This window comes from Acyrthosiphon pisum, chromosome A1, assembly GCF_005508785.2.
Source record: "Acyrthosiphon pisum isolate AL4f chromosome A1, pea_aphid_22Mar2018_4r6ur, whole genome shotgun sequence".
Taxonomy (NCBI): domain Eukaryota; kingdom Metazoa; phylum Arthropoda; class Insecta; order Hemiptera; family Aphididae; genus Acyrthosiphon; species Acyrthosiphon pisum.
The window spans coordinates 25,026,071-25,049,730 of NC_042494.1; the positions used below are offsets into that span (position 1 = coordinate 25,026,071).

Genomic DNA, 23,660 nt, shown 5'->3' on the forward strand with positions numbered 1-23,660 from the left:
CCCCCCCCCCCAAATTTCCTTATTTTTTTTAGTTACATTTTTTAAATATAATATGTTGTGCACCAGAAATATAATAGGCTATATCCCCTCTATATAAATTCATCACGCTAGACCTATGGCGGTTCTATATTCAAAGTAAATGAACAGGTACTATAATATATGATTATTAGGGCAATAACAAGGTGTTGGGGAGAGAAGCCCGGGCTCGGGTATAATACTTTGGGGCCCGACTATTTCTATCCAATCATCATTAACTTTGTCAGGTAAGAGTTAATGTTTTCCGAAGTGTTCATCAAATTCTTAATTTTAATTTCTGGCTGCTCTTAAAAATACCGGGCCCGGGGAGAATTCTCATTTTACCCCCTCTCGACAGGTTTGGGTTATAATATTATAGTGTTCTAATACTAAATAATTACTACTATTGTGTACGTATAGGACGTGAGACGGATTTTTTCGATCTGGTTTCTAAAAATTAGCTAAAGGTCGTATAAACCGTTTGCGATTACGACTTCTTTATGTATATAGTTACTCCGTTATAGACAATCGTCGGACACTCGGACCACGAATGTATGATATATTATCACGTGAGAGAGTGCTAGAAAATGAAAATAAGAACGTACGAAAATATTCTGTCGGATTGCCCAGTACCTGTATATTATTATAATATAATAAAAAAGTCTTCATCAGGTACATAATATTATGACATTACGCACAAGTTGATGAAACACGCGAAAAAACATGTCATAAACTCATAGGTATTAACCTTCATGTAGTTAGCCGGTAGGTACTTATATTTGATATAAAGTCGGTGGAAAATCGAATGAATAATGACGTCGACCATATAATATTATCAACCACGATACTGCCGTCGCGAGTTTAATTTGTTTGATGGCCGTGAAAGCTTTTACGGATTTCCGGCGTTTCGTGTGGGCAAATTTGGCAAACGAACGCGTACAGCAGTGTGCACGGTATGCATAATTTTATTATTATATTAATATTTACTATGATGGCTATATAATAAAACGTTTATCGACCTATTTATATTAGCACAAGAAAACGATCTGGATTTGTTCGCCAAACGGAAAAAAAACCGGCTGCAGTTTCTCATTGGAAACAAAATAACACGCGATACCACGCATAACTCTGCATATTATTCTACGGGTCACATGCGCGCTTTCGAAGAAAATTAGAAATGCGGTTTAGGTACCTAAATGGCTAAATTTTACTGTCATTATCGTCGTCGTCGTCGTCATCGTCGACGGACGCTGCTGCCATCGCCGTGGACGGTATACGTTTAATAACATTTTGATAATGGAAAACATAATCCGTTTCGAAATTACACATTTATTATATTGACATACACGCACGCTATACCTACCTATAGTCTCAATAGTTCGGGTTTAATAATATATTATAATTAATAATTATATTATGCAATAATAATAACTCAACAGGAACGTATACACAAAATTATCTTGTGACATTGCTACGTCCTACCGAATTATCGTTCACATCGTAACGTTATATACGTCGCACTCGTCACGGACGAGCAAAAGCCGCACATTCGTATCTGGAATAAGGGTATAATGCCCATATAATGCGGGTATAAAGGCGATGTCACCGCGGCAATAATCTCCTCAGAGGATCGTGGCAAAATAAATTACATTTCGTCATATTATTATGACGAGTTTTGTGAACTCCATCGTGTCCAGCGATCGTCTCGCACAGTAGTTTGCGATGTCATATTATTACTTTTGGAGGTCGTCCGTATTCACAACAACAATAATAATAATATTATATTAACGACACTATACTGTTGCTGTGTCCTTCCGTCTGCTGCAGAGTTCTCACGGACGACCCGAACGTATTTACGAAATCTTCCTAAACGATCACAATATGTACTTCACAGGTACCTACATATATAATTATAATCATAATAATTTTAGTGACAATATATGTCACTGCGTGGGCGTACGGTGCGAGACACTATGTCAACACGATTATGCGAACCTATTCAACACTCCTCGTGTTTGTTTTAAAGCAAACATATTTCTAAGCTCTATATCGAAACGTATTCGATTGTGCAGCACTAAGTCGTCGTTATCGTGTAATCGTTTGATAAAACATCGCCTTATCCTGATATTGCGTCGAACTCATACGTCTTGTAAATTTTTTTATGCAGAGTTAGGGCGAAAAGAAGTTAGAACACGGTAAAATTATTTTTCGCCTTCGCCCACCCAATTCGTAATACGATTCGAAGAATGAAATGAATTGCGCTCACCTTATTGTTGAACTGTTGAAGGTATACGAGAAAAAAAATAAAGACTCTCATAAAAAAAGTCTAATATTTGATTATAGATATTGGCAATCTACTAAGGTATCTCGGGTTCATCTTTATAACCGGAAACCATTTACTATAATATTTAGCATTTTATAGCTATATTTTAGCTCTTTTAAGTACTTATCATGATGGTTACCAAACAAAAAAATACTAGGTACCTACATTTAATAATATCTTCTTTGATTACCAGTTCTCATATACCATGCTTTCATGCTGACGTAAAAATCATCACAATCGTCTTTTACGCAGGATCAATATAAAATATGGTCAATATTTATCATTGACCATTGACCCTATTCATTTTTTTAACATCGTTTTTTATGCAAAAATTGATTGTTATTTGAATTTATAATGTTTGTATAGTATATATTTTGTTTTATAAAATAATTTAATTTTACTCGTTTATCATTTTAGCTCTGATTAATGTGTTTATTTAAATTTCATTTATTTAACCAGTTTCATTTCATATTATGAATAAAATAAATTTATTTTGGTAGCCGGTACGTCGTTCACATTATAGTTTTATTTTATTTATGTATAGAACATAAAAAATCATATATTATTTAGATATTATATTTTGTAGCTACACCGTTACCGTTATAAACGAACAAGATTAAAATATTCACTCTTTATTTTTAAAAAATGATGTTCTTTTTTATTCAGTAACATCATTCATTAACTTATACTAATAAAATATACTTTCTAGTAGTTAAATAAAATATATTTAATTAAGAAACATAGCAAGAAATATGTCAAAACTTCATTCTTTACATATTGAATTATAATAAGATAAACATTAGGTACTAAGTAGTTTTACTTGTTTACTATCAAATATAATAATATATATAATATGCACATACCTATATCGCATTTGAAAATAATTTTTACTTGTTGATATTTAAAGATAGCATTTTGTGTTTTATAGTTTAATATAGTTTGGCTAAAAATAATTAGAAATGGTTAAATTAAATTTATTAAAATTGTTGCCCATAGTTTATCTTGCGAAATGACCTATATTGCATTATATGTATATCTTGTACTATAAAAAATATTTATTTTTTAATATATATTTTTGTAACTGGTTTCTATTGTTTGTAAGTACCTACCTAGTACCTACCTACCTGATGAAACATCATGTGAAATATATTGCGTATGTTTTATAATATACTCTTTAATTAAATATGATTTGGTTTTTATTTAATAATAATAATTATGAACACATTATCTCGTATATTTAAATAATAGTGTTATCTTTTGTATAATGATTAAGCTTATATGTTTAGGTGGAAACATTTTGTTCAGAAAATACCGTGTGAATATTCTAGACTAGGAGCTTGTCTCGTGTCTTATTCGCAAGGCCTTTATTATAATATTATTACCTAGGTATAATTTGAGTGATTTAATAGATGGCATGCGTTATCCCGACGGAGAAGTCGTGTATAAGATAAATCGAGAAATGTAAGTGAGAAATTAATGCATAGAAACTTTTAATGAAATAATAACAACAACTGATAGTAGCCGGTCGTATATTATATAATATGTATTTTATGGCTCAAGTCACGGATGCCCTTAAACTCTGTACACTACGTCATGACAATAAAAACAGACACGAGTCTATAATAATTGAAAAATAAAAAGAAGACGTCTCGTTGAAAATCGATAATAATAGTTATGAGATTACATTGTCCTAAGGTCGTTTTAATGGACGCGATGACGCGATGATGACGCGATAACGAGCTAGAGAATATTGTATGCTTCCGGCGTCCGACCCCTCCGGACATGATATTATAGAATAATGTTTTTATTTTTGTTTGGCGTGCCGACTTCCAAACTCAATCGTACCCAAAAGTCAAGACTTCATAATTTATCGCCTCGCATTTTTTTGTTATTTTCACCTCGTTCGTGGCAATATAATTCTACTTTCTTCGAGTTATTTTCAAAAAAATAAAAAAAAACACCGTAAACTCGAGCTGAAGTACAACGCCTAGCGCGGTGTGGCATATCTACATAGTTATGCGGTCGGTTCCTCGGGCCATTCGCGGTGATCGAGATCAAAATGATATATATATTATCACGGGAAAATGGAAACAAGCAATAGTAAAAATATCGCATAAAATGTTTGTCCGTGCGCGTACGCTTATGCATATATAACGTTATTATGGGTACCTAACCTATATATTATGTAGGTACCCGCGGTTTGCATTTGCCTACACTTTTTCCTCTCGAATCCCCTTGTATTGCGACCCGCAGCTGTAACGTTATTCTCGCTGCAAGTTTCTACTTTCGTTCGTCTCGCTTTCGTTTTCATTCCTATACTGCAACACGCCTTTATATATATACATTGTCGCCTAGGACGTTTATTCGTTTGATTGTTGTAGGTACCTACCTATAAGTGCAGCAATTGAATACTTCTCACTTTAGTCGACGTCTTCGTAGTTTATGGCAAATGTTTAGTTTACCCTAATCCATACCTATTATAATAGTAAGAGTATAAATTCTACTTGCCGTCGCCATCGGTTTGCATTATGTATTATGTTACAAAAATAATAACTACAACAAACTATGACTGTACACCGAGATGTGTATACAGTACTTACATGCAAACGTCCTTTAATAAAATCATAACCTAACCGGATTTCATTTCGGATTAATCGAATCTGTAGCTGAAATCACAATAGTACAAACGAGGTAATTCGTTTATTTGTAATAAACAAACAGAGGGTGCGAGATCTGTTGTATACGATAGGGTGGAGAAAGTTGTCCGAAGGATTCGTAGGACAATTGACAATGGGTTTGATCAAAGACGTTTTATGTGTGAGTTATGAAAGAAAGATTATGATAATACAATATATTATTATATTTTCAATTTATAAATAATATATAATGTAAACATTTTTTTTTTATTATTACTATAATTTTTTGAAATTTATTTGAAATATTATATCATAATCTGTAAATCTATGTACAATACTCGTACGTGAGTAGGTTATTTATGTGAGCTTGAAAGACAAGTCAATAGGAATTACCCAACAATAATACTTTTGACGCGATTTTTATCATATGATAAGTCTTTACGGCATTTTCTCTTTAGCCTTCCTGAGGGTTTTCCTTGGATATTGCTGTCTGAGTAAGGGCAAAGATCAGTGAGTTTAAATATGATTTGCAAGTAACGAGAGAAAGAGTTTGTATAGGTAGATGGAGTTACTTATGAGGATGTTTGAACTTCTTTAAGTCCCCTAGTGAAGGATACGATTTGAAACATAAAATGGCTCACATGTGACAATGCACTGTTATTTTAAATATATGAATAAATTTGCCATACAAAAATTGAAAAATGTAAAAACCTTTTCATTCCAAGATTGCAAATGATGACACGATAAAAATGTCTTCAGTTATTCCACCAACTAAGGCTACTTCCACTTGTACAAAATTCAAGTTAAATTACGGCGACCAAAGACAGCAATAATAATTCATCACTTTAACCCATCACTAATATTTAATCAAATACTAACTTAAATTCTATAATTTTCCATTGGTTTCGTGGCTACTAACAGTTCTCGATTGTTTAGACTAAATACATTTCTCGCGAAAGGCACTACCCATCCATATTTCTTATACCCAAACCCATACCATCATGAACGATATTAGATGATGGTTGCCGGGGGGTGGGGGAGGGGCTTAGCATCCCAAAAACTTTTAATAGCACACCAAAAAAAAATATTATTATATGGCTTCCTAAAATATCAATAAATCTTTTAAAATTCAATTTTAATTTAAAATTTTAAAATTTAAATTTTATAATTATTTTATTTGGCCTATGGTAAATATTATCATTAGCCTGTATTTGCTTTTAAGAAAACAATTTTTGTCTGTACATTGATAAGATTATTATACATAATTTTACAGTATAATATGCACTGAACTATTATATACAGACAGTATATTATTATTGTGAAAAATTAAACTTGAGTAAATAAGAATTGGTTTTTTTTTATACAATTTGTTCATATTTTAAATGAATATACGGGGTGATCCATTTAAAGGAAGACACATATTATACGAAAAGTAGGTGGTTAAACGATAAAGTGTCTTACGTTAAATGGATCACCCTGTATATAGGGCTATGGGAGTGTGGGGGAAACGCCATCATAGGTTATTCTTCATATGATATTAGGTGGCGGCTACAAGCCCCGACATTTTAATTTTTAGCACTAGTTGCGCCACAGCATAACACATATTCATTCACATTCAAAACTTGTTTATATTATAAATAAATTGTGTTCTTATATTGTTTTATGGTCATTCATTCAATTATTTATAATTTTACTGTCCAGATGTAGCCATTAGGTATCTATAAAATATATATTTTACTGTTACGACTTCGTATTTGTACATGCAATATTGTAAATTATAATCGTCAAGCCATTATTATTTGTCGAAATAAATAGCATTCCCGCTGAGTGCTGATATTTCAATCATAAATAAGATATTATGTTTATATCTAAATATGTATTTTTCATATTTTATTTTGGCTTTTTCAGTTATAGTTAATTTAAATTTTTTTTTAAAACTGTTAGTATAATTATGCTTAGCAGCCGAAAAAACTTATCATTCAATACATTATCTTCTTCCTAATACAAAAAAATATGAGGTCGTGACTTCTGTTTTCGACTCTTCGGTTCTTCAGTCAAAACCTTTTCATGCCTACGTTGTTTCTGACTACAAAATGACCAAAATACTTAATAATTCTATAAACGATACATTGTTATTGTTTTGATCTAATTTCACCCTCTCCTATCACTTCTTTCTGCAGTATTACAATATGTAATAATAATTTACGCCATAGTGTATTATTATATTTTTTTGGTCTGTTCTTTAATTATTATTATTTTTTTTATTCATAAATACGCCTAAACTACTAGGGTTATTGGCTTTTCTGAAAAAAAAAAAAAAAACCAATACATTATATAATTTATAAAGTACATTACAATCAAAGTTATACACCAAATATTTTAAGTATGATACATTAATGGTTATTGAATTTTCAAGTGATAAAATCTATGTATTTATGTCATATTTTATGAATCAGGTTCGTTTCTTTGAGGAGTTTCAGAAGAATCGATGTCGTCTCTGGGTGCTAGTAGGGGAGATTGTAGGGGAGCATCAGTTTATCTCTGGAGTCTTTTGTCAGGAGGCATTCGGTTAACAGGTGTTTAACAGTAAATAGTTTAGGTGTAATATTTAGTTATTATTAGAACGTCTTTAGATCATATTATGTCATTATTTATTACTGCGATTTAAAGCATTATACTAGTTAACCATCGGCTTCTGGCAAGGGGACGTATGAAACGACTACCAGAAAATAATGTTTAGCTCTCCAAACGGTAATATTATAGCATATAATATAAACTGTTAAACTACGATTATAGATGTATATTATGTATAAAATAGTATTTTATTAGTTCTAAATTTTTTACAGCTAGGTATTTTTTATTGTCACTTCATAAATTAATTTAAAATCATTTTAATATGGGGCGATGGGTAACTAGTATAATACCTTAAATCGTATTTATTACTGTACTTATGCCAGTTCGGCATCGGTATTTGGTTTTATATTTTTATTATTTTTTCATTACAATTATATTGTTTCACTTATATTTTTAAAATATTTTTAATTATCTGTATTTTTTTATCAATTGTAATTTGAAATACTACTAATCTTATTTACTATAGTTATAAAGGCTTCTAAAAATAGTAAATAAATAAAAATATGCTTGATTTATGTCTATGTTATTTCAAATTTGTAGTAAACAATAGTTATGTAATATACTGCACAAATGAAAATCACATTTTAATTTTATAAAGATATAAGAAAATATTCTTATGGAATTTTAATATTTTAAATATGTACTTATTATGCACAGATCGTTTACATATTCACTTTTTCAAAAAATAAGTAATAGGCAAATTCCGTTTTTTATGTTTATCATTTATCTTCTATCGTTAAAACATTTAATTTGTATTGTGCACATGATTACAGATCACAATCAATTATTTTTCACAACCTTGATGATTAATATTTCATTTACAATATTCATTAATAATTTCTTAATTTATGTGTTGTATATTAATGATAATAATTTATATATAGGTATGATATAATATATCATTTATTAAAAAAACAAGTTCAGTCCCACGGTTATTGAAATTAACATTAATTTTCACAATTGGCCTATATTTCAAAATTATTATTCTCATAAATAAAGTATATTAAGGTCATTTATGATTTGTATAAGAGTTAAGTATCGTACAATTACATGTAAATACTTTTTTCTATTCCATCTATACATTAATACAAAAATGAGTAAATTACTTTAATTTTGAAACACGTACCTACTTTATATAATAATAATAAGTACCTATATTAAATTAAATTTCAATGGGTGATAAAATTATAAAATAAAAGTAAAATTCACAAAATATCAAGTTTTTGTTTATTTCGTTTAATACCTAATAATAATTAGTAATTACTGTATTAAAAATGTTAAATAACACACATGGGCGTACACACAATTTTCTCTTAAAGATATTAAGGTTAACATGTTTTGGCAATTTTATTTAATGTAAAGGATTAAAATAACTGGACAAACATTTAATTGCACAAATATATATATATATTTATTGGTAAGTGTTTTTACTTTACGAATGTATGAATTTTTTTTAGCATTAGGTATGTACTTCACTTGGAGTGATTGGTTGAATTGGTATACATTTAACATTGCCTGGCTTATTGCTGAGACATCGAGATTATGTAACAATAATATTTAATACCTACGATGACACAATTTTTAAATTTATTTAAGTACATATTCTACAAACAGTTCAACCATAATTTTATTATCTGCTGTATTTAATATGTTTTATACAATTAAAAATTACTCTTGCCGTATAATATTATGATAGTGGGTACTTAATAAAAATCTTATTTATACCCACTATTTTAATGACAATTAATCTGGACTATTTATCAGGTATTATTAACATCTGGAAATTAATTTTTCCAGTCGATTCATGTTCAAAGTATGATTATACATTTGGATTTCATAAAATATTGTGGGTATACGGTTAAATAAAATATCCTGGATAATTATTGTTACAATGCGTCTTAATAATCAAACACGTATACTATGTGTATGGAAATTTTATGTGCATATTACACACAACACGACTATTTACATATTTCGAAAAAAAAATAGGTATCTAATTGTTTATGCCCCTGTCGTACCTAAAAAAATATTATAATATATGTATAGGATAGATACATAGAAAACAATAGCATCATATATCATAATATTTTATTAATATTAAAAACTATAGTAGGTACCTACGTGATAATATAAATAGTAACAAATAAAGTATTAGTAAGACGTAAGTACCTACCTATATAGTCATTTTTATAAAATTAAAATTAAAACGTTTAATCCATTAAAAAAAATATTGTTACATTCCATAATAGATATAAATTAACAATAATAAATGTATCGAGGTAAAAGTTAAAAAAAAAATGGTTCAGATGATAGTTGAACGAAAGTCGGCTATGGTTATTCTCATGAAATAAAAATACGATATAAACTGTATAATATATGGTCGGTAGTAATTTCTTGGGAGAAAACTATAGAGTATCACAATACATGCACACGTAACCGCACTCGTTAAGGAATATTTATGATGTACGGTGGCACGGTTCGTAGAGGTTAAATACTTAAATGAACATATTATTTAATATAATCGCTCTATGTTTATCGATATTTTCAAAGTAAACATAATATTATATAAATTAAAATAACTCCGAAAACGCCACTGTGACGAGCTGCGGTACCACACTACTGCCATTTGAATACCAAAATTATTCTTTATTAAGTACTTGTTTATTTGTACACCCCTACATCCTCACAAACGCGTAAAAAAAACGATTTTTCCAAGCACGTGCTCAGTAGTGGACTTGCACGGTATTCAAAAGTGCGATCGCCTCCTAATAAATACAAACTGTAAAAGTGATTATTACAGTATATGACATATGTATTAACGAGTACCTACGTATTATAGATACTTCGAGTCTTCGATATTTGATTTATATAATTGAACAATAAATGTAAAATGTGTGTAGGTATAATATAATTTTAAAATGTTTCTTTGGATAATAATATGCTATTGCTATTATTTAACGTTACTGCGTACACATTATTGCATTTTAAAATAATAAAAATGAAACGTATAGACAAGTAGTGCGACGATATGTCGATATATTATAATAGCTAGGTATTGTGACTCTTCGAACACAGCAGCACGCGCGACTTTATCTGCTCTTATAATATGGCGTTTTGCAGGCAATATTATCGTTTATCACAATGTAAACACGGATTAATTGCATCAGATATTATAATAACACACGCGAGCAGAGTATATAATATAATATAGTGGATAATGGAACGAGTTCGGGTGGAGTCGCGGTAGGATTTCGCGTATTTACGATCGTTTTATTATTATTAGTATTTTATTATTATTTTTTCCTCAGTATATTATATGCATCTAAATATAAATATATAATAATATATACCTACATCTAATGTATATATAATATACCTATCCGTTACGATATTCAGCATGTGCTGCAGCACGCAAAGTATCTCGCGAGGCTTATCGCGGTCCGACCATCGCGGGCTGCGTATTATTATTATTATTATTATTATTATACACGGGTGGAGGTATGTATGTATGTATTATTATTATTCCATACGACTGTGCGCCCCGGGGAGAGACCAGTTTTGCGCGTTATTATGCCATCCGGTCCGAACTCTTTCGCCGAAAACTACCGCACACGCGCGCGCGTCCACCGGGAGACTTTAACGCGCTGGTCACCTGCCGCGACGACGACGACGACGCACCACGTGCTATAATTGCGGCGGTCTCACGTGCGTACCTATATGTTATTATTATTATTATTATCATCGTCACTGAATAGGTGACTTCGCCTACGTTTCTGGTGCGTTTTAGTCTTTAGATGTTCGGCGGCGACAATATAATATAACGTATACCAACGCCCATATAACGTGTATATAGGCAGTACCTATATATAATATGGGTACCTACGTGTATTAAAGTAGTAAAGTGCGTGCCAGATACGAATTCAGATAAACTATATAGTATATACCTATGTTATACTATACATGTTTGTTTCTTTACACATATAAATATATTACGAGAATACCCTATTTCCGGATGAAATCGGGATTGGTCGGTCGGATTATACGAACTGCTGCAAACGCAGTGGACGACGGTCGCGGGCTAAGAAAGTCGACGGATGAATGATGATAATGTTCATATTATAATTCGTATTACTGAGCGGAATGGCGTTGTGGAAATTCAAACTCGACGAGTCTAATGGAGTACGCCATTCGACTTGGAGAGTAATTTTTCAATAACATAGTTTACACTATTACTGCACATTTATAATGTATCTACTAAGTATATATATATATATTATATACTGTACAGGATGATGATCTCTGCAAAAATAGATTAGAAATAGTCGATAAACTGCCGACAAACGAAAAAAAACTAAAATAATATATAATATAAAAGATCCACCTCCTCGAGGGGCGTTCGAATAATATACAATATCTACGTGCAACGAAATTAAACAGTGCGTGTTATTTTGTTTCAAAAATTCAGAAACTTCTAACCGCGATATTAGAAACTCACCATATAATAATATACCCATAAGCATTTTAATCGAACACGTCCTATACTGGAGCCGTTAGAAACATGTGAAACGCATTACACGAATCACAGACCATAAATGCGTGTGCAATATAATACAATATGTTAACGAATTATTTTTCACTCCAATGCCGCAAGTTGTAGGAATTTATTGTACTTGAAAACAATCAACTGTAACAATTGAACGAATATTATAGGCTGGTAGAATATTGATCCAGACGTTATATAGTTTCGTGTAATTTGCACGTACCTATATTTGAGTATTGTTAATGATGTTCGTTACATGAAAAATAATTGAAATAATGTAATAAATTGCGCAGAATAAGAATAAATGTCAACATGATAAACCAACACGTCAATAAAGCACGATAGTTAATGAATTTAAATCACTGGTTTTAAAAGTTTAAAAATGTCCCTCAAATCATAATAGAACAATGACCAATATTTTTAAAAATTATAAATCATTTCATAGCTATAATTTTCTCTTTTGTTACTCGGTAAACTTTCTTTTTTTAAGGTACGGTGACAATTTTATACTCCAGAAATTACATTGGTTGTATATTGTAATTTGTAATATAATACTTTTAATCAAAATATTCTTGTTAAATTATTTCAATATGAAGTTTACAATGTATTTATTATGTTATTATAATATACTATTCTCTTGTGCTCGTAAATGTATAAAACAGTTTTCTTTGTGATTGATGGATGTAATTTTATCAACAAATAATCATGGTTTCAATCAAATTTCACGTTTATCTAAAATATCAACAGCATGGAAACGTGAGGAAATATATTTATGCAATGCATTAATGTTTTCACTCAGTTTAACAAAATATTATAAATAATGCGAGTAAAAAATATGACTGTAATATTCACGTGAGGCGCTTTCGTCCGGATTCAATTTATTTAATCTTTCAACGTCAATGAAACGATCGAGACAGTTCCATAATTTTAAGATTGATCACATTTTTCGTTCTAATGAAATGTTTCGTACTCTATCGTATAATATAGGCTTAAGCGGTTCCGAAGACGACGTAAATCGCATTATATCACAGCAGGTCGTAAAAAGTGCACGAGTGCAATCGTCGTCGTGTTATCTAACTCGTGGAATATACTGTAACGAATTAAAAACTGGTTTACTATGTATACATATACCGCTACCATGGTCGTCCATTCATAACACAGTCCGTGCGTGCACCGAAGATCGATATACAATACTATAATACTAATATTTCAGTGTGTTTGTGTAATGTGAATAATAAATATATATAAACTGGACATGAGAGTGTGTGTAAGTGTGTCGTGATCGTATCAAAGGGTATATACCTACGATTTATATAGTAGGATTCACAAATTGGGTTATTCCTCGTATGGAAACCACACGCGAAAACAGTTTTGGTATCACAATGTACGTCTATATTTGTGTTGTGTAATTGTCAAACGTACGTGTCAGTACTACGGTGTCGATAGGTCTCGGCATACAATGACCTTTTTTTTTATTCCACAACCGTTGGGTGTCAAGGAGATTTTCTCTTTTAAAAATATTTTAAATCTGTCGTCCGTATACACTAATTCGAAATAGTTTATATTTTATATTTGACCAAATCTCCACAAAAAAAAATATGAGTTTTTGTATTATTATATTCAACAAATGTTTCAATATCATGAATTAATGAATTCATGACGTACCTGCATATAATAATTAATAATGTATATCATGTATAAGTACATTTAAAAATGTACCAACATTTTATGGACATAATGTCATATGATAATATTCGGGAATGATATTTTTATAACTCGTTTTACAGTGAGGGTACCAAACTTTAGATGGATTTATCATTTGTGTATATAATTTAACTAAATATTGAATTGCGAATTTGCAATAGATTGATTTTTGTTTATAGTTTTTTAATGACGTTTACGTGTGTGTTATTAATTTATTATTTCGTTTCAGGGAACAATATTTGTTCAACGTGTTTGAAGTGATCGTTTCCACATTGGAGACGAAACTCCAGAGAATAGAAAACCTGGACAAAGCTGTCGAGCACCTCATGCGCCGAGTAGAACAACTAGATTCCCGAGTAACAAACAACATCGATAAGACGGAATCTGTGATTGGCAAGCTGCGGTCGTTGGACACCAAGCTCTTCCAAAAGGAACCTGGTACCCTCGGTCATCATCTCGAGACCAGACTGACAACTTTGGACCGAAAAGTGGGTGACATTGACAGCAAGTTGGTCGGACTAAAAAGTCAGCTGGACAACAACTTCCTGGCACCCGCAGACGATATCAACGCCGAGGCGAGCGAAAAAAAACCCGTGAACGTCCATCACCTGGACGTGTCCAAGTTGCTCAACACACAGATGGACAACATCCGGAGCAACACTGCCAACATCGACAGGAAGCTGCAGTTCCACATAAACATGGTATCGGACGGGCTAACCAAGATCATAAGCATGGTGTCGGACGTACACGGCGCCATCGTTGAACAGGATAACAATAACAACAACCACAACCACCACCACGGTAGCAGTCGGTCGGGCAACAAAACGACCACCACTACTCCGGCGTCAGCGCCGGAGCGGGGCAACAAGATCGACCAGCTGGTCAGGCAGATGCACCCGATACTGAGCGTTAGCGAGAAAATGGACGAGGTGTGGAATGTGGTGGTCGGCACCAAGAGCTCGGTGGATGACCTGGTGCCCAAGTCTGACGAGCTGCTGACGCAGACGCAACGCCAGGAGCGGGCCATTAGCGACATTCACGACGACCTGCGTATGAACACCAACAAGATCATCGCAAACCTGGACGTAGTGGAGCGCAGACTGAAGAAACAAGAAGATGACGTGGTCACGTTGGCCCAGCGGCCTGTGCCAGCCGAGATGCTGCGCCTGGACCCGACCATCGACGATTACTCCCGGTACGACGAACAGCTGCAGTCCGAGTCCACTCCGCTTTCCTCTTCTGTGTCATTTACTACCCCTACCAGTGTCGGCAGTGGTGTCGGCGGTATCAGCGGTATCAGCGGTATCGGTGGTCCTACGTCTGGTACGCCTCCGGACGTCCAACTGTCGTTTCAGACGTCCAGGAACGCGCCCCAAAAGAACAGAGGAGTGGTGTTCCCGAGCGTCAAGAACAAACCGCCACCGGCTAACATCAGTTTCTTGACCGAGCAGTTCAACCGCGAAGTCAAAGTGAGTTTTCATTTTTCGTAACATTGCGGTAGGCGACAAACGTTTAAAACAACTATAATATAATAATATATATACATACAATAATATTGTATAATGTTTATCGAACTCGATTTTGTCGGTTGAATGTTCGTGGTAACTGATTAATGATAACTCAAAGACGCAGTAATCAAATACTCGTCAAGTTCTTAAATCCCAATTAAATATTTCATTTTTATTTTGAAATCTATCTAGATATAAGACAAATAGTTTTATCTTTGCTTAAGACATAATTTCGAAACGTTCCATTTATAATATAATAATTCTGAACTTGGACGTTCGAAAGTTCTCGTTCAAACCGGATAGGTAAAATATGTGAAAAATCTACTTCCAGATTATTTAAATAATAAAACATCGAATAGAATATTTATTAGGTAGTTCAAATTATTAATAGGAACTTTCATGTGTCTATAATATTTAACTATTATAACCGATTTAACACAATAGATTACCTATACACGCTTTACAGTTTAATAATTGTTAAATAGGTCTTAAATATTTTAGTGTTCACAATATTAATTATATTTATTAATTTAACTCTTAAATATGTATAATATTATGTACCTAATACCTATGCGTTGTATATATATATATTATATATCAATATTTAATCTTTAGATATTATGATTATACAGAACTGAGTTGATAATATAGAGAAATCACCAGATAAGCATACCTATACTTGTGTAGCGGTCAAACAAATAACATTTTATTAAACTAAATACACGCGCACGTAATTTCATTGTAATACGATACGAACTACACGTAGGTAATGAATCAAACGAGAAACCGATATTTTAATCCGTTTTTTAACGCCGCTCATTAAAAATGCGTGTGTCGCACGTTGCATAAAAGATTTGCCGAGAGATTAAAATATGTAATAATCGTTATTTGAAATTCACTCCGCTGTTGCATAAAAGACTTTTTAAACTTTAACAGGAATTTAAATTATAGGTTACTGTGCGAGTATTATTGTATCTCAGATCTGATTTTAGTGACGTGTAGTTTTTTTAAACGTCGTTTAATCTAACAGGACGCGTATTAAACATAATGTATTTCACAAGCTTGACAGTCGGTAATATTTTCTTCGACTCACAAGCTACCATTCAACTTTTTATTAGGTATATATCAGCTCTTTATTTGTAAACGGTTCAATTTAAGGCGTACATTAATTACTGCACAGATTAATTGATAATGATTTTGACAAGCCGCACGCATTAAACAAAAATCCGATTAGGATACAGTTTCAAATACATTATAATGTAATGTAGGCGTATTATTCGAGTGAAATTATGTAGCTAAAAAATTACACGTATGCCTATACTTATTAGACCTCTAATTCGTAGGTATATACTTTTTTTGGAATTAAAAAGCGAAAGATTTCTGTGATTCATATAACGTTATTAGTTATTATTATATATATTTAGATATTATTCAATCTTGAAAAGTTGTTTTATTTTTCATTTTATAATCTTTTGAAATTCATAAATTAATAATAGTGATCATTAATGACACCATTTCGTGTGAACCTTCAACCGTTATAACTTATAATTTACACGGTTTCCGCAAAATAGGTTTCTCGCCGAGAAGTCACTGAAGTCTATATTCATTAAATTTTGCTTATCGAACAGGTTTATCTATGTACATAAAGCAATCATAATCGTATTAGATTTATAATTATGTCAATTTTAGCGTATCGTGATCGCATGTATAGAAAGGTCCGATATAATCAAGCGTATAAGTACACTGTATACAGCATATAATATATACGATATAGTTATATTATTTATAATATAGTAATCAGTAGAAAATTGTTATTTTAAAATAAGCCAGTGATAACGTCGTAAAATAACGCAGCGGGTGTGTTACCAAATCGACGGATTTTTAACCGTGTTTATGCAACGACTAACCGAGTCATATCGATGTTGCTTTAAATTTGTTTGCAGTCCGCGAGCTTGCAAAATTCAACACGGAAAACGAAGGTTATAATTCACACCTGGCAGGGCGTCTTAACAGTGATGAGACTTATAATAGATTTAGGTAGGTAGTGGAAAATGGAGGACCGCCGTGGTCCAACACTAATAGACAAACGATTGTTATCGTATTTTTACCTTGGAATTTGAAATTTGAATTACTTAAATAATATTACAGGGACACTATTGGCGATACAATTTTCTAGGTATGGGTGAACGTAATTAGGGGTAACGAATAAAAACTTTCTGTACCTACGTTTATCATTATTATTAATGGCAAACGGGTATAAAATATTACCTGTTGCAGTAACAAGACAAAACTAGATCAATGTTGTTGTCGTTATTTTTCAACATTAAAAAATACAATCGCATAATAATAATAATAAGTACAGGGACGATAATATGCGATACGCGCTGACTTAAATTCTATATTGTATTTTAATTCTTATAAACGATCCTTGAGCTACTTGGTGAAAAAAACTGATCAAAATAATTTTGCTAATAATCTGATTGTGTAGAAAAATATATAGTTCTAAGTTATAACCCCTATAATTTTTTTTTATTTTCATAATTTCATCAATGGTATAATAAATGATAGTAGGTACCTACCTATTTACGAAATAAATACTTGTTAACTGTATACGTAGGTATACCATATACCATTTTCAATTATAAAAATGTTTTTATTAGATTTTAATAATTTCATATATTTTATTTTATCATGTGTATCCTATATATATATATATTATATAGTAAATATTATTATTTATAATTTGATAAAAAGCGTTTGAAATGATTGAACATTTAAGGGGATCGAAATAGAATTCACAAAATGCGTGACGTAAATACGTGATAAATCATTCATTATTTTTTTTTGTATAAAAAAATTACAATTTATTCTAATCTCAATTTACATATTATAAAATTTTGCATTTCTTCAATGTTGGTATCCAAACAAATAATCAATGAATGTATTATCGTTACCTATATGTTTAAAATTTCCATTTTTAAAAATCGACGAGAAAATAATAATTAATAATTATTAGGTATATCCATCCTACAAATCAATATAAGAACCAACAAAATAATAGTCGAACGGGAGTCACGATATTTAAATAAAACGCGCAATGAACCGAGACAAATTGCATAAATATGTTTTTTTAACCATTAAAACTTAATGGTGCAAAATAATAAAAAACAATAACGCGTAGAACGCAAAATAATAATTTTATCTTGACCTATGTGGAGATACGTTCAAGGAAAAACAACAAACCGTTTGCCGTTTCCTGCAGTGTATTATATTATATTGGCAGGCGGCACTTTGTTATAATTTATCAATGATATTATTATATTCAATAATCGGCGTTCATTAGATTTCCCATATCAAAGTCCCTGATCCCCCTTGTTGTCGTCGATGGCATTTGGAGGTTGAACGTACAAAATATAATGGATATATACTGCACCTCCTGTGTAGATCGTGTGTTATAGATACATTATTATTATTATTATTATTATTATTATTATTATAGCGACAAAAGACAATCGAAACGTTGAAAGCTGCAACCACCTGCAAACTATAGACAGGACTCGTTCGAAACGGGTTTCGCCATTGAAAAGCCAAATTAATATTTAAAAACAAAATATATTACAAGAAAAACAAAATTCAACCACCCGTGAGAAACTCACAATTATTATTATATACCTACGTACTGCACACATACACACACACACAAATATCATTAGAGTGTATAATTTCCAATATCACGTGTGTGCATAATTGAAAACGGGCGCCGTGGGAACGCGCGTAAATACGAAATCACCGAAGGCCGTGGACTTAGAATTTGCTCTGATTCCCATTCCGTGAACTCGCGTATGGGTATATTATATTAATATATATACGACGCCACATAATATACATAATATGCGTCCAAAAGGGGGACGGGTCATCTGAAGTTATATAATAATAATATATTGGCGACTACGGCATGTGCATAATATTATTGGAACGCGATTCAAACAGGTGAGCGCGCTGAAAATGGCGCGAGACGACAAAACCGTGTACGACCAGTATATTGAATGCACTTGCAGTATGTTGGTGTGCAATATTATGCTGTATTTATAGGTACCTCACAGTGTAAATAAAAATATAATATACCATAGCTATTATCGAGAGTTACAGCTGATCACAATCGCGAAAACGGGGTTTTAGATCGCTGCAGATATGACCCATTCCGCGTCGCTAAAAATGCACTATCCGATTTTTTTAAATTTCTGTCGGCGAGCTTTTCCCCGCAGCTGCAGCAGTTGACCGATCCACCGCGGGAATATATTATTAATTATTATATATGGCTGAATATCGCGACATTGCGACACTCGCAGGTCTCTCTCGTAAAAAATAATGTATAGTTTTAAAAAAAAATTCACACACGCTCCACTACTCTACTTATCGCGACTATATTGTATAAAAAAATAAAAATATTATTGTTTATACTATTATATTAACGAGAAAACGATCAAAAGTCAATAGTGAAAGAATATAATATGATATGATAATATATAAATTACGGACGTAATAATATTATTATTATATTATACAGCTTGCTTGCTGGCTGTCGCGTATTTTATAATACCGCCGTAACATAATATGCATATAATAGCGTAACGACGAATACCTAATATTTTCGATTATCTACCAGGCATCGGTTAATTGATCGATGTAATGGATTATGTTAATTTGACAGGTAAACTCTCTCGGAAAATAAAACGTTGACTTATATTATATTGAACGGATAGAGATTATAATATGCGTAAGGTCGAGCGGACGACGTTTGAGCTGGTACACATATTATGCGTTGTATCTCAATAATATTCTTAAAATAATGAACCGTTTTCTCCTTGAACACGCCACTGTATACCTACGAATTGTCAAGAAATAATTACGATTTTTATATTCATCATGCATGTGCATTTTAAGGATTATAATTTTAAAAAAAACTTTGCGTGCTATTTCAAACGGTGTTTTAACATAATTTAAAAAAAAAAAAAAAATCATAGCGTATTGTACAAATAAGGAAATATTATATAAGTATCTTGTTGCATAATTTTGTGTTAAGTATAAAGTAGTAATTAAATTTGTTATTTCATAAATATCTATAATTATTGTATTTGTTTTATAATTAGTATACATGGTATATGCCGACTATATTAATATATTACCTATACCATATGTACATACTATAATATAATATTATGTGTATATAATAGTCGACGATCTAAGTCCGATACGATTATATCATATTATTATGATAGTAATCGTAAGCTGTGATCGTTGATTGATAATTTATACAATAATATATATATATGTATGGATACTGTACAGAATTATATATAATATGTTTTTTTATTTATTAAGTGACACCCTCGAAGGGTTATGAGGTACCTACACAAATACACAAGCATAGAATAATAAAAATTACAGCGTGCGTACAAGTTAACAACATTTAAGAGTGGTACCTATAGGTATAAGAGGATATTTATATACGATATATTATGAGAAGGATATATAATGATTTAGTAATAAATTAAAGAAATATAGGATACAAATTTAAGTTAGTGGTTAGAAAGTATAAATCTTAGATAATATGTCAACATTATCATAGAAAAAAATAAAATCGAAATTTGAGATGTTGATCAGCATACGGTTAAGTGGACTGTATTTTACGAAATTATTCTTGCTTAAATTGGTAAAAAATAATCGAGACTGACTATATATGTATTAAAAGTTGGCCCCTCTAAAAAAATTTGTTCCGGTTGATCGGGACGGGTCAATTTTATTATTTAAAAGCTTATCGATAAATGATACGTCTGTATATATTGATCCGTCTAGATTCTTAAGTAGGGATTTGGCATCTTGTGGCGACGTCATTCACTGGTTATTACCAGCCAAACCTATTTTATGAGCAATCATTAATTAATTATTTATGTTTTATTTTTCCAGGGATTTTCGTGTCTGGACCTTTTGAATGCAGGCATGAAGCAATCTGGCGTGTATTATTTGCAAATCAGGGGTACGGCCTACTGGTACCTGAAGGTGTTCTGCGAACAGGAGATTGCGGACGGAGGTTGGACGGTAAGTTTTGACACACGTCCGCCGTGAACTCAAAGGGCGTGCATATTATATACACCATAATAATATTATAATTATTTAAGACATTAACGAAACACAACACGCGCACAACGTAAACAATAATAAACAGCACACAACAATTATTACAATAGCGCACGAGCGTGCATCATTGTTGCCATACGGACGCCTTTATGATTGTTGCGCAAAATAATATCACGGTGGCGGCAGGATAGTGTGATAAGACTGATAACGATAGAGTACAACCCGCACCACCACTATGAGGTCTGTCACGACTCAAAATTAATTAACTCTGAGTTAAGACTATTTTAGAATAGTCAAAAATTAGTTCTAATGAACCTGACAACGGCACACGCATTCACTATCGTTTTTAATTTTGCCGCCAAAATATGTACCAGTATATTGAGTTGTTCAATTTTTAAATTATTTTTAAAACAAAAGTCATATTATTTACTGTCATATATTTTAAAGCCATACTATTTACTTTATACAATACGGCAGTATATTATGTTATTTATATTTATCAAATATTAAACACCGGAGTCAAGATTCAAGAATGTAGCCTCACTTCGATTTGAGGCGTTTTGGCGCTAAATAAAAACTCATTTTCGCGTGATACGCGTTGAGTGGAAAACAGAAATACTTAGCGTTGTGGCGTTATTGCTTTTCATAATTTGTGATATGCACCCGTAATGCTTAGCAGCCGGAACACTTTATCTTAGCTTTAAACTTCAAAACGTTTATTCCCTAAGCTATACATTTTGAGTTGTGACAGTCTTGTTCTGTAGAGATCCTAACTATGACGTGTAGGTAATAATTACTGCAGTTGTACCTTCGACTGTACGGCCAACGACACACACTCGCGTATGATAGTAATAATAATATTTTCTCATTATAATAATTTTTCGGACAACCTCGACGTTAGGTTATCCGACGGAATGATGTAACGCACCGGCCACGAGCGCAAATCTCCGTTTGGGGACTTTTGATAAAACGCGAACACGATTGTTATAATAATATCACAGCCGTCGTCGCGTCGTGGTCGTCCAAGGCCTCATCGGTCAGCACTCGTAATAATAATATGTAATACATATAAAGTGTTCGGCGGCAGCGTGAAAGTTGCGCCGGGTGTACACCGCACGCGCGTCGAGTTGAAAAAAAAAACCGAAAGAAAAATGAAACAAATGTAGATCGACGGCGTGACACACCACAACTACCTGTGTGATATAATGCATATGGTATACAACTACTATTGTGCTTTTCGCCACCGTTTATATTATATTATATTGTTATTATTGTATTGTATACCCGCTTCCACGCCGGAGACCTTGCCGTATAGGTAGGTACATTTTAAACGGCTCGTTGTGCGAATATAATAATATAGATAGGTATATTATGGTACCTACAGCTGTACCTACTACGAAATACAGTCGCAGTTCGTTTCGTATTTTTTTTTATTCGCCATTTAATTACTCCATAATTATCCCTAATCTACGATGTGAGACAATAACGGGCGCTCGATATCGCCGGGCGGCAGACAAAAGACAACCTTCGGGTCTCGTCGTCATCGTCGTCGTCGTATGGCCATTTGCGGTAAGAGACCGCCGCGGTCACGGACGCGAAGTTTAACGACGCTCCGTGTGTTGTTGTTATTGTTTGAGCGCAAACGATGACGTCTACAGACAGTTCAGTATAGTGGCCAATAGGTCAATCCCACCTTTGTCCCTAGGTGATTTTTCCACCACTAAAAAACAAGCTTTTTGTCGGTAAATTTATATAGTTTTTTTTTACTTTAAACGAGTTTAAAAACGAAATACTAGTTTTTAATTTTAAAACGACGACAGACATATTTTATTGTTTAATATTTCGAAGCGAGTTATTTTTTTGAGACTTTCGATCTGTAAAAATCAAAATTCAAATCAGTATAATTAGCAATTTACTATAGTTCATTATGGCATATTATAATGTGCACCGACAGATCGGTATAACGGCCATGGGTCCTCACTGTGGACATGACTCACGAATGATGTGGGTACCTTTGTCCCTAGGTGATTATTCCACAACCAAACAACAGCTTTTTATCGGTAAATTGATATATTTTTTTTTTATTTTCAAATACGAGTTTTTAATTTTAAAACGATGACAGAGTTTTTTATTTATTATTTTGAAGCGACCTATTTTTCTCT

At 32.2% G+C, this 23,660-nt stretch overlaps 1 protein-coding gene across 1 annotated transcript in view; it reads left to right on the top strand.

Moving 5' to 3' along the window:
• The window catches only part of LOC100166279, a 129,356-nt gene that overhangs the window by 99,980 nt on the left and 5,716 nt on the right, over nucleotides 1-23,660 (top strand). Inside the window, exons 2-3 of the mRNA XM_029486838.1 lie at nucleotides 14,082-15,321; nucleotides 21,328-21,459. Of these exons, the coding sequence (XP_029342698.1) occupies nucleotides 14,082-15,321; nucleotides 21,328-21,459 (1,372 nt within the window). The remainder of the gene's footprint in view (nucleotides 1-14,081; nucleotides 15,322-21,327; nucleotides 21,460-23,660) is intronic.